This window comes from Lepidochelys kempii, chromosome 2 (assembly GCF_965140265.1).
Source record: "Lepidochelys kempii isolate rLepKem1 chromosome 2, rLepKem1.hap2, whole genome shotgun sequence".
Taxonomy (NCBI): domain Eukaryota; kingdom Metazoa; phylum Chordata; order Testudines; family Cheloniidae; genus Lepidochelys; species Lepidochelys kempii.
In genome coordinates this window covers 262183056-262195582 of record NC_133257.1, presented here as the reverse complement: position 1 = coordinate 262195582, position 12527 = coordinate 262183056, and the positions used below count along the sequence as shown (strand labels likewise).

At 41.8% G+C, this 12527-nt stretch overlaps 1 protein-coding gene across 1 annotated transcript in view; it reads left to right on the top strand.

The window, feature by feature from the left end:
* The window catches only part of OBSCN (obscurin, cytoskeletal calmodulin and titin-interacting RhoGEF), a 291804-nt gene that overhangs the window by 168768 nt on the left and 110509 nt on the right, over positions 1-12527 (top strand). The window contains exons 62-67 of the mRNA XM_073329682.1: positions 1995-2267; positions 5251-5538; positions 7288-7557; positions 9543-9955; positions 10001-10898; positions 11967-12245. Coding sequence (XP_073185783.1) covers positions 1995-2267; positions 5251-5538; positions 7288-7557; positions 9543-9955; positions 10001-10898; positions 11967-12245 — 2421 coding nt within the window. The remainder of the gene's footprint in view (positions 1-1994; positions 2268-5250; positions 5539-7287; positions 7558-9542; positions 9956-10000; positions 10899-11966; positions 12246-12527) is intronic.

Sequence of the window (12527 nt, the reverse complement as noted above, 5' to 3'; positions counted from 1 at the left end):
TATTTCAATGTGACTAGTTTGGAATGTGAGGATGTGACTGTTCGCTTCCCAGCTTATGGCTGCCTCTGCTGCTTAGCCAAAGGCCTTAGCCTAAGAACAGGGCCTCAGACTGTCACAGTAAGAGAAGGCCCTTACACCAGCAGACAGTGATTTTGATTCTTTCTTTTATACCTCTAGAACTAGCCAAGTGATAAGAATACACCTAAATTCTTAAAGTACAGGCCTTTACAGACAGGCCTGAATATCTATATCCTAACAGCTATACTCCCCAACAGCTCCTAATTCTTTTCTGTCTATGACAGGTTTCTTTTCTGTCTATGGTGATCTTCGCTTCTTTTCTATTGTGATTGAACCGGATGTTTTCTGTAAACTTAGCAGTGCATCTTCCATGCCTTCTACATTTCCATCATTTCCCCCCGTCTGCTTCTCCTGCAGACAGAAATTAATCAAGCTCTTTATACAGGATGTAGAGTTAAAATAATGTTTTGGGAACTCGGGGCTCAGATAAATCTTTTATCTTCGTGACATACACAAAATATCAGTTTTTTGTGAGCGGGAAATGGATTCACAGTCACAGCTCTCACAGTTGTACAAAGTACCTATCTCAATCTCAGTTGTCCAACCAAATAATTTCAACTAGATATAAAGAGGAGCATATTCATTTATCTACTCAACATTTCTTTATAATTCTTAGGAGCATTAGTGCCCCTGTCTGGCTACACTCTCACAATCTCCATTTCGTATCTGGGCATCGTGTGTCTCACAGTGATATGTGCCCAATGGCATGTTCCATGAAAAAAACTGAAGATCTGATCCAGAGCAAACCCTAATTATGTTAGTCACCCTTAGTTGTACGTTACCAGCTAAACCCAGAGTATGTGAATAATTTTGCACAAAAAGTGAAATCCAACATATCTTCAGGATGTCCAGTCATGTCACTTCACCCAGTGTCCTTCACTGAATTTCATTGAGGGAAAATAGTACAGTAGAGTAAAAAGTAGGAAAGAGAGGAGCTGAATTCAAAGGACTCAAGGTCCGTCGTCTTCTGCTCTTGACAGCACTCACAAACCACTCAATAGGGAAAACATGGAAATAGTGTAGGTTGCAGGTGGAAAAGAAATTCAAGAGCAAAATGTGAAACCATTTGAAACCCCCTAATATCATTCTATGGATATTCTTCTCTGTTTGAAAAGAGTAAAGGGAAGACATTGTTTCAGTCGTTTTTATTTGCTGACAGAGACAAAAAACAATTGTGATGTGTTCTCCTTGAGTGGAAAACAGCGAGGGAATGAATCCCAAATTAAATTACAGAAAAGGGGAAAAGAGAGGGTGAGGATGAACCAGTGAAGTAAGTGTGGGCATGAAGGGAGATTACTAAAGCTTAGAAGCTTTTTTAGTTTGTGCTTTACAGATGTTGTACCCACAACACCAGCAAGCATGTGGAGTGTTAAGAATTCACCATCATTTCATGAATTTTGCTGCTATTTTCATAAAATGTCAGGAAATAGTCATCTTTTTTCAGAGACAACTGCCATTTGCTTGTGCAAAACTCCCCAAGCTCCAAGTGAGAAAAGTGCTTTTGAATTTTTTGCCTAAACTGGGAAAAGGGCCCTTATATCCAGTAAAGACCCCTCTCCTGAAGCCTGTTGGCACAGATGGACTCTAGCACCAGGACGGAGCCCCAGTGACTTTAATGTGGTTCTGCACAAGTAAAGGGATCCCCCTACACATGAGCATGCAGAATCAGGGCTAAAGCTGGACCAAAACAGGAGGTTACAGCACACAGATCTGAAGGAGATCTCCTGATAGCTTTGGCAGTCTAGCTTCTAAGATCTCTGTCACCTTTAACCAGATTGCATAACCTAGACCTTAGAAAACTCATCAGGCTCTTCTGCCAGCCCATGTGGTCTAGCTGCCAAAAGATTCAGCAAGAAGATTAAGGATAAACCTTGACACTTAAATCTTGGGGTTTGATTACATATTTTTACCTGCAGGATGGCGCCTGGAAATTTTGCAGCCTTTGGTTGACACTGAAGTCACTGCTGGGGACCAAGCTACACTTAGCTGCGTTTTAAGTGAAGCAGTACCAGTCAGCGAAGTTGCCTGGTATGTTAATGACGTGGATATCCAACCAGACGAGAACTGGGAAATACAGGCAGATGGAGACAGCTACAGACTGATCCTGAAGAAAGCCCAACCACATCATGCTGGAGAGGTGACTTTTGCTGCAAGGGATGCAATTGCATCAGCCACGTTATCTGTAATAGGTAGGTTTATCCGGTGTACATTTCTGCAAATTCTGTCCATTGGCACTTGTACCACGGAGGGCAGGACAAGAGGCAGTGGGTTCAAACTACAGCAGAGCAGATTTAGATTAAATCTCAGGAAAAACTTCCTAACTGTAAGGACAGCAGGACAATGAACAGACGCCTAGGGAGGTCGTGGAAGCTCCTTCACTGGAGGTTTTCGAAAGGAGGCTAGAGCCATCTGTCTTGGTTGATTTAGATACAACCAATCCTGCATCTTGGCAGGGGGTTAGACTAGATGACCCTTGTGATCCCTTTTAACCCTATGATTCTATGCTTCTCAGCCTACAGGATCGAGCTGTATCACTCTGATTTTCTTACATCTGTGCTGTTTTCTGTTTCTCCTTCCCACAGATGCGCACACCAGCTTCCCCAGGTTAGATAAATTGCTGCTGTGCTATTCTGCTCTGACTGTTTCATGAAATGAAAATTTAAACCAACTAGTGAAGAGATTTTTTTTTCAGTGTTTCCTTAGCTGAAATCCACCATTTTGTAACCTACGATGCTTCTGTGAAGTACTAACTAGAACTGTACATACTTGTGAAGAAACCAATTTTCTGAGCAAGCTCTCTCTATCTTTATTTAAAACAATACTCTGCAAACTTACCAGCCTTAGGGAAAATTGAATTACAGTCAGTGAGGAAAAATTACCAAGAAAATAAAAGCACTTGAAAATGTGCTATTTTATTCTACAAAAACAACAAGGAGTCCGGTGGCACCTTAAAGACTAACAGATTTATTCTTCAGAAATGGGTTTTTTACCCACGAAAGCTTATGCCCTAAAAAATCTGTTAGTCTTTAAGGTGCCACCGGACTCCTCATTGTTTTTGTGGATACAGACTAACACGGCTACCCCTCTGATATTTGATTCTAGATTTTCATGGTCAATCTGATTGATGTATAGCAATACTTTACTTCACAGTGCACGGGTATCTTGCTGCTCATATTTAATAACAAATTAACTGTTGACCTTTTAGGTCCTGTTTGTCATTATGGGACAAATTTTCAGTAATGGCTTCTAAATTTTAGGAACCCCATTATTGGGGTGTGTAAGGAAACAGCATTTGTGCATGCAGAAAGGGTTATTAGACTTTGGGAGTTGTAGATGTAAACCCAAACAAGAAGCTGATAAATTGTGAATCCAAGACTTGGACAGTCAAATTGGAGGTTTTGGGTGCCCAAAATTAAAGACTAGGTTACAGTCTAATTTGGCCCTTAATTTCATAGTAAGAGACACTGCAATGCCACCTAGTGGAAAGTAATTTTCTTGGAAAATGCCCATGTAGTTTCAGACTAAAGAGAGGTTTCAGGGTAGCAGCCATGTTAGTCTGTATCCGCAAAAAGAAAAGGAGGACTTGTGGCACCTTAGAGACTAACCAATTTATTTGAGCATAAGCTTTCGTGAGCTACAGCTCACTTCATTGAAAGCTTATGCTCAAATAAATTGGTCAGACTCAAGGGGGGAGGGATAGCTCAGTGGTTTGAGCATTGGCCTGCTAAACCCAGGGTTGTGAGTTCAGTCCTTGAGGGGGCCATTTAGGGATCTGGGGCAAAAATTGGGGATTGGTCCTGCTTTGAGCAAGGGGTTGGACTAGATGACCTCCCAAGGTCCCTTCCAACCCTGATATTCTATGATTCTAAGAGAGCTATTTCTGTCTTCTAAACCAGAGTGTATATTGCATGATAAATCCTTATGGATATGCTGAGAGTACTTATCAGTCCCCAAGTAATCTGCAGGGACACGGTTCCAATGTTTTCGTGCGTTTATGCTCTATTTGCTGGTTTACGTGGAGAGCGACACCATAGTTACACAAGCATTGGAGCAATTTCCATGAGATTTACGAGAGTTTTTGTGCAATCCTGTGATCACTCCATTTCCATTAGAGATGGACTGTAATTAAAGTTTGGGCCTGACCATCCCTGAACTCTGGGCACATTCTGACCTGATTTTTGGAGCTTTTGGCTCATCTGTACTTTGTCTTTGATTGGACAAGGTGGCATTGAAAATCACAAGAATTGGGAAGGTTTCTTGGTAAATGTTAGGAGATCTATTGTGGTTGCGGTGAGTTTATTGCTTGTCATTAGAGCTGGGTGAATAATTAATTTTTTTTGGTTTGGCCTGGAAACCGCAAAATCAGGGAAAATATTCAGTTTCATTCTGAAGACTTTCGGAAATGGTCGGCAAATCAGAAAAGTTGGTTTCAGGCAGGCAAATATGTGTGTGTCCCCTTTATAGCCTTTAATCCAGTGGTTAGGGCACTTGTGAGGGACCGGGGTTTGAATCCCTGCTCTGAATCACACAAACAGAAGATTTGAAGCCATGTCTCCTACCTCCTAGGTGCTTTGATCAGCAAGGTATAGTCATCCTCACACTATTTCTCTGGCCCAATGACTATGTAAGTGTTTATATGAAGTGGAACAGCTTCAACAGGAGAGATTGAGAGCAGCCATACCCCAGAATAGTTTATAGCCAGGCTGCTTACCTGGGAGGAGGAGACCTGCTCCAGAGTGGGGATTCAGGCTTGGGTCTCCCACATCTTAGGCATGTGACCTAACCGCTGGGCTAAGGACAGATTTAGACACACAGTTTGCTGATGAGAAAAAAAAAACTTTTTCCCAAAGGTATTAATTAAGTCATGTTTGCCAGTAGTTTCGGATCAGGCAAAAATGCATTTTTGGTTGAATAAATTATTCACTCCAAAAATTCGACCCTGCTCTATATGTCACCCCCACCGTAGATTACAGTACAGCACAGGTCTGCAGAGAGTTGTCAGTTGTGTGAAGATGTGTCTGATTTTCACGCAGCTCCGATTCATGGTGAGAGAGATCCTGAAAGTGTCACTTAGATTTCTCCTTATTGTTTATAATGAGGGCTTATTTGTAATCTCACTAAAAAGCGACAGCACTTATTTTATACATCATTGGAACTCTGTTGTGCCCTCAGCCCTCCCTGACCCCCCGGAAGATCCAGAGATTTTAAGTAAGAGCAGTTGCTCGGTAACTCTGTCCTGGTTCACACCGCTGAGTGATGATGGCTGTGCCATCATAGGCTACAATGTTGAGAGGAAAACGCCTGGTAGTGGCTGGCAGCAACGCAACAAGGAACTTATTCAAAACACAGAGTTTGTTGGGGACAGTCTCTCACCAGGCGAACCCTACAGATTCCACATTTCCACTGTAAACAAAGTTGGTGCTGGTGAACCAGTGCATTTACCTCAAGCTGTTCAGCTAGGCGAGAACTAGAGAAGTCCCATTATGCACTAAGAGCTGTTATAGGCCTGTATTTCACATGGCATGTCCGCTTCACACATTCAAGGGACCTCACATGAGAGCTAAGGGTCCACACTAGAGCATATTTCGGTGCTTTGTAGCAAACACAAAATACTGAGTCTTGGAGAGAAGGTTGGTAAATTGTTCTGAGCAGAAGCAAAGTGAAACCTGCTGTGTTGTTTATCTGCTTGACATCTTTCTCTCCATACCGTAGCACTCAATCTCGTGGCTTGCAATGCATCTCTGAGTTTTGTCTGATCAACATAAGATTCTTTTCTCATGAAGACCAGATGGAATGACTGAGGCAGGGCATGCTGGAATGGCTATATTACTGTGACTGATGGCAACCGAGACTTTTAGTGTGCATGCAAGGGAGAGGCAGTGTTTCCTCCTTAAAATGCCTCTTTCTGTCTCTTTCTCTCTCTCTCTCTCTGATATTTGTATATCTCTTGTAATTTAACACCTTGACAATGTATCTGTGGGTACCAATTCACAATTGCTCCAGTGACTATTTGTGAAACCCCAGTGGTCATGGAGAGATAGGGAACCATCATTTCAGTTTCCTCTAAGTTGTTTTCTTGTAAAGCCTCTCTCTACATTCTATTGCAATGGTGCGTGTTTGCTTTATATAATTTCTTCTTATCTTTTTTTGAAAACCCCTGGTATGTTAAATTCCTAAGACGGGAAAAAGAACATTTAAAAAACATATTTGCCCATGTTTCTTTCTTCGGTCAAGTCTGGCTGAACTCAGGTGCACTTTAAATACTGGTGCCATGCAATTGTCATGTTATTAGAAGGTCATCTATCAAAGTGATGAACATAACAAGAAATTTTCTCACTATTTAAGAGTTGCTGGCTCAGTCATTAGTAACAAGAGTGAAGGTTTCATCATGTTTTTCAAAACCTGAGATGGAGGCAGCTTTCAAAATCTTTTTTCTATGTTGGATCTTTTCTTCAAAAGCTTAAGGGAGCGCCACTTCAGCTGGCTCTACGATTCTAATTCACACTTTGAGCATATAGGAATTGTGAGACTACTATGGGCTAGGTCTTGGTGGGGTGTATGAGACTGTGTGAGAGACTTGGCAAAAGTGGGTGATGACCAGGCTGAGATTTTGTCACGAATATTTTTAGTAAAAGTCACAGACAGGTCACGGGCAATAAAGAAAAATTCACGGAAGCCTGTGAGCTGTCCTTGACTTTTACTAAAAATATCTGTGCCAAAATGGGGAGCTCAGTTGCAGGGTCACCACACAGCCCGCGGTGGCCCAGAACTCCCAGGGGTCCCCACAGCTCCTGACCACCGTAGGCAGTGGGGGGACCCTGCGGCTCCCAACTGCCACAGGCTGAAGTCACAGAGATCTCTGGAAGTCACTGATTCTGTGACTTCCACAACCTCCATGACAAAATCGTAGCCTTAGTGATGACCTATAAGCACAAAAACGTAAGGGGGGAAAGTGCAATGGCTTCTGCATATAGCTGTAAACTAATGTGATCTAATCTTCTTGGAGAGCTTTAGAAGTTGTAAACTCTAAATTACAGCACTTTTTCCATTTACCTTCCAATGATTGGCTGCAGCAGTTGAACAAAAATTTTAAAACACCAAAATTCAAAGCTTGGATGCTTCACAGGCTCTAATTTCCACCCGTTTTGGGGTCCATACAGCAGACGGGTGCATTCATTTATTTTAATGCCCTAATTTTTATAATTGCAGAGCCTCCATTTACAGTCACTCGTCCCTTAGAAGGCAAGTCAGTCTTGGAAGGGGAGGTGGCTGTCCTGGAGTGTGAATTTTCAAGAGAGACCCAAGAGGCAATCTGGGTCAAAGGAAAAGAACAACTACAGCCTGGAGGGAGATATGAAATAAAGTCTGATGGCAAGAAGCAGATACTCATTATTCGTGCGTTTAAACCTGAGGATCAAGGATTGTACACCTGCATGATCTCTCCCGATGTCAGATCCTCTGCCCTTCTGTCTCTTGAAGGTACAGAAAATGTGTATCTAAGAGATTTTATTAGTTCAGATTAAGGACACTCAATAGCCTCTCCATTGTTAATATTGGGAATTCAGTTTGCATTATAAACTCAATATTTCTCCTCATGCAAATCCACAAGCAAAGACGTATAAGCCTCAAAATTAGGACATCATGTCTGTTGTCGAGATACAATTTGTCTATGGGTTTTGAAGTGATCAGACAAGAATTTCCTTATCAATGATACATTTAAAAATGGACACATTCACCAGAGTCCAAAACTTTGTTGCCACTTTATAGGGAAGAGTAAAACCAAAACACACACAAAAACAGAAGTGAGACATTTTAGTTCACTGGAGTAATATAGCCACATCCTAGTGCTCAAGACTGTTGATTAAACTCTAATTGTAAGTCATTAATATTTTAAATGGTGATGTCCAAGTGTCTCATTGGCTCCCACAGCCATAAAAAGGGTCACCAGATGACTACTGGAGACCTACTGGTAAGCTTTCGTTTAAAGAAAGAAAATAAGTCTCTAGCTCTTTTCCATGCAGAGATAGAGCTCTCAGTGCAATCCAATGGATAAGAGAGGATTCTCAATGCAAGGAAGAGAATTGTTTCACAAAAACTAGCTTAATCAGATAAGCTGTGGGTAAATTAAAACACTATAAGAAAAATGGTGTTCACCACACTAGAAAATTTCTCAAATGCTTTTTTACCACATCCTCACTTGAGACCAAGGATGGTGGGAAAGAATTAAAATTGAGTTTACTGGATTCCTCAAGAGGGAGGGAAATCAAAGTCAAAGTAAGTGTATTTATTCCCTACACAAGAGGCAACCATATGCTTTCATTCTGAATTACTTTCCTGTTAGGAAAAATAGTTTGAGAAAGCAAACTTAAAGAGAGAGAGCACAGGGCCTGGATCTCCTCTGGGACTGGCTGCTGCAACTCTGAGGCAAAGAGGCAGAGTTCTTACATTGCAATTTAGACTTTCCCCATTCAGTGCCAGGGCACCTCTTAAAAAATGCTACACTTTCCTAATGGCATTAGTAAAGCTGAAAACAGATAATGTAGGTAAAAATAGTGTTTACAAAACCTTTTGGGCTGAAAATATTTTTTCTGCGCCCTCAGACAAATGCATAAAGTAGAGCCAGGTGAAGAATGTATGACTTCCTCTCAAATTCTCCAGTGAGAATCGTTGTGTTCTTACAATACATGTTTTCACTGATCATCTGCAGGTTGATCCAGGATGTAACATAAAACAAACATAAGGAAGTACTTTTTCCTCACAACACACACAGTCAACATGTGGAGCTCATTGCCAGGGGATGTTGTGAAGGCCAAAAATATAACTGGGTTCAAAAAAGGATTAGATAAGTTCATGGAGGATAGGTCCATCAATGGCTATTAGCCAGGTTGATCAGGCACACAGCCCCATGCTCTGGGTGTCCCTAAACCTCTGGCTGCCAGAAGCTGGGAATGGACAACAGGGGATGTATCATTGATAAATTGCCCTATTCTGGTCATTCTCTCTAAAGCATCTGGCACTGGCCACTGGTGGAAGACAGGATACTGGGCTAGATGGACCATTGATCTGATCCTGTATGGCCATTCTGATGTTATTACCACCTCCTATGGTCTTCACTGCAGGTTCTGTGGGGCATTGTTTCCATGGAGTATGTTCAGCAGAAAGCTAGACAGCTTTCAGTTTCATAAAGTGACTGCATATAAGAAGCTGAGTCAGACATTGGGGGATGCATAAACAAACAAAGGCAGGATTTGGCCCATCACTTTTATGCATGGGGGAGGGGGAGGAATTTGTTCAAGGACTGGCCATATTTTCTTTCTAACGTGTGTGATTTGTGCTTTATGCAGTGGTTAATTTTAATTTCAGTGATATTTTACTGCCTGGATTTGGAGTAACATTTTCAGGTGATTTCTCTTGCCTTATTCACATGCTCCTTCTTACCATCTTACTAACTGAATCCCAATTAGTTCCCACAGTGGCACTGCCAAAAGAGGCAGCCCAGGAAGCACGTGACGTGATTCAACTTGAAGAGATGGTGGATGGACATCTCCAGCCCAGCTTGCCACCCGAAGCTGCTCAGGAGGGGGACCTTCACCTCCTGTGGGAGGCTATTGCCAAGAAGCGAAGAATGAGCAGGGAGCCAACCCTGGATTCCATCAGTGAAGTGCCAGAAGAGGATGATAAACTTCATAAGCTGAAGAAGGAAGAAGTGGAGTCTCATTATTATTCAGAAGAATACTCCACCTGTGATGAGCTGACTAAAACTGGAGAAGCAGACTTCTCTTTCACAAGCTCAGACGATGAGTCTAGGGCTGGGACGCCTTCACTAGTTAACTACCTTAAAAAGGCCGGGAAATCTACTGTTAGCATTGGTAGCAAGGTTCAGACGGTCTCCACCAGTAAATTCTGGAAACACTGGGATCAGTCGGGCGTCGAGACTAGTGAATCTGCACTCCCTGCCAAGCCTGCTGAACCAGAAATCATGGAAGATTTAGATGATCCTTCCATGAACAAAGCAGCTGTGAAAATTCAGGCTGCTTTCAAAGGCTACAAAGTGAGGAAGGAGATCAAACAGCAGGAATGTCCCGTGTTTGGTGATACCCTCAAAGATTTTTGTGGTGAGCCAGGAGGCACTCTCCACCTTGAGTGTGTGGCTCTCAGCAAAACTGATATGAAGATCCGTTGGCTGAAAGACGATGAGGAACTTTCAGATGGGCGCCATTATCATATAGACAATTACAGTGATGGAACTTGCTCCTTGATTATCACTGGCCTGGACATGAAAGACACGGGAAAATATACCTGTGAGGCATCTAATAAGTTTGGCAAGGTTTCCCAGAGTGCTAAGGTGGTGGTTGGTACCCGGGCACCGGATGGTCTTCGTAAGCACAAGCAAGTGAAACGCCTCACTGATAGTGAAACAGAGAGCTCTTCTGGCAGCGAACTGGATGATGCGTTCCGTAAAGCGGGAAGGAGGCTTCACAAGCTCTTCAAGTCCAAGATCTCAACGGAAATGTCTGATGTGGAGGAGGAACTCTTTGTCAGCGCGGATGAAGGGGAGGTGGAGGTGGTAGATCACCAGACGTATCGCGAGGATGATCAATACATCTACATCAAGTTTGAAATCTTGGCGGAAGCAAAAACAGCAGCCGGCCGGTTCAGAGAGATGTTTGCTGCACTGGGTATCCCAGTCGAGATTGACATCCTGGACCAAGGCCTTAAAAAAATAGAGCTTCGCATAGGGAAAGCAGCATCTCCTGCTCCAGGGCAGATTCAACCCTTGGTGAAAAGACCTCCACCACCTTTACTGACTTCCGACACAGGTTAGCAAGGCCTGCTAGGTTCTTATTTAATAATCATATTTAGAGCTCACTTGGAAATTATTTTTCACCACAACAATTTTCTTTAAAGTTTGGGGGTTTGAAAACCTGAAAACAGAAATTTTTATCTTTTACTAAAATTTCCATTTCCAATCCTTTTTGCATTGTAAAAATGTTTTGAGGGAAAAAATTTTACTCACCCTAATAACAAAACACACAATCGCTTTCATACAATGCTTTGAAAGCATCAGTTAACTAAGCAGTTCTGAGAACAGCCCTTTGGGATAGGAAAGCATTCTCAGCCCCGTTTTACAGAGGGAGGGACTTGACCCAAGCCTTACTTTACCGTGGTGATGCTGCAGTGTCTGGAACAGCTCTTGGAGAATAAATTAGTCCTTTTTATAAGGCAAATTCTACTGAGTAGAGTTGGGAAAGGAAGGGGTGGAAAGCGGTTTTCCCATTCCTTGAAGATTTCAAGATATCAAAACATTTTCCAGTCCTGAACTGGGGCAAAAAGCCAAAATATTTGAAAATTTTTATGAACTGGAAATCAGGGGAAAAAATCCTTTTGGTTCAATCTAAATATTTTCTTTCAATGATTTTGGAATGTTTTGTTTTGATAATTTCAAAACATTTTGTTTCGATTTTGACCATTTTCAATTTTTTTTACTAGAATTAACTGACATTTTGAAACAAAACGCCATTTAGAATTGAAAAACTGGAATTTGTCTTTTTGAAAATGTTGAAACTAAACCATTCAAAACAATTCAAACATTTTCCAAGTCATAAAACATGTCAAAACTGACCCTTTCACACAAAAAGTTTTGGTTTTGAGGAAGTGGCATTTGCTGATGAAAAAACATTTCACTGGAAAATACCCAACCTAGGCTACTCCTTCACTGTTTATATTATGGAGGAAGGGCACTTCTCTATTATTTTAAAATGTGCCAATCAGCATCACTGCAAGTCCCTTCCTCTGACACACCGCACAGCAGCGTTCTTGAAGTGCATCTTTACCAATTAACACAGCTGGTTGTTTCCTTTTCTCTCTTCCAACTGTACCATATTCAGCTCCCATGTTCATAACTGAGCTTCAAAACCAAGAGGTGCAAGACGGCTACCCAGTCAGCTTTGACTGTGTTGTTATTGGCAAACCTTTACCCACGGTGCGCTGGTTCAAGGATGGGAAAGTTATCGAAGAAGATGACCATTATATGATCAACGAGGACCAGGAAGGGTGCCACCAACTGATCATCACCGCCGTGGTTCCTACTGACATGGGTGTCTACCGCTGCCTTGCTGAAAACAACATGGGAGTTTCTTCAAGCAAGGCGGAGCTGCGAGTGGACTGTGAGTCTTGAGGAATGATTGAAAAGACTGAATATTATGAAACAAAATGTTTTATAATATTAATGGGGCGTGTGAGTGGTATTTGAATAAGATGCATATTTGCACATTTGTTATAATATTATGCATAATATTAGTAGGGGAGTGTGAATGGGTGTTGAATAAAGATGCATATTTATTCTGGCTGATCTGAATAAGTGAATCTCATTGGCAGGAAAATCATTTGTTAATTAAAATGTAGATGAAGTAGCCGTAAGCTTAATGATTTTGTGGGGTGTATTTTCT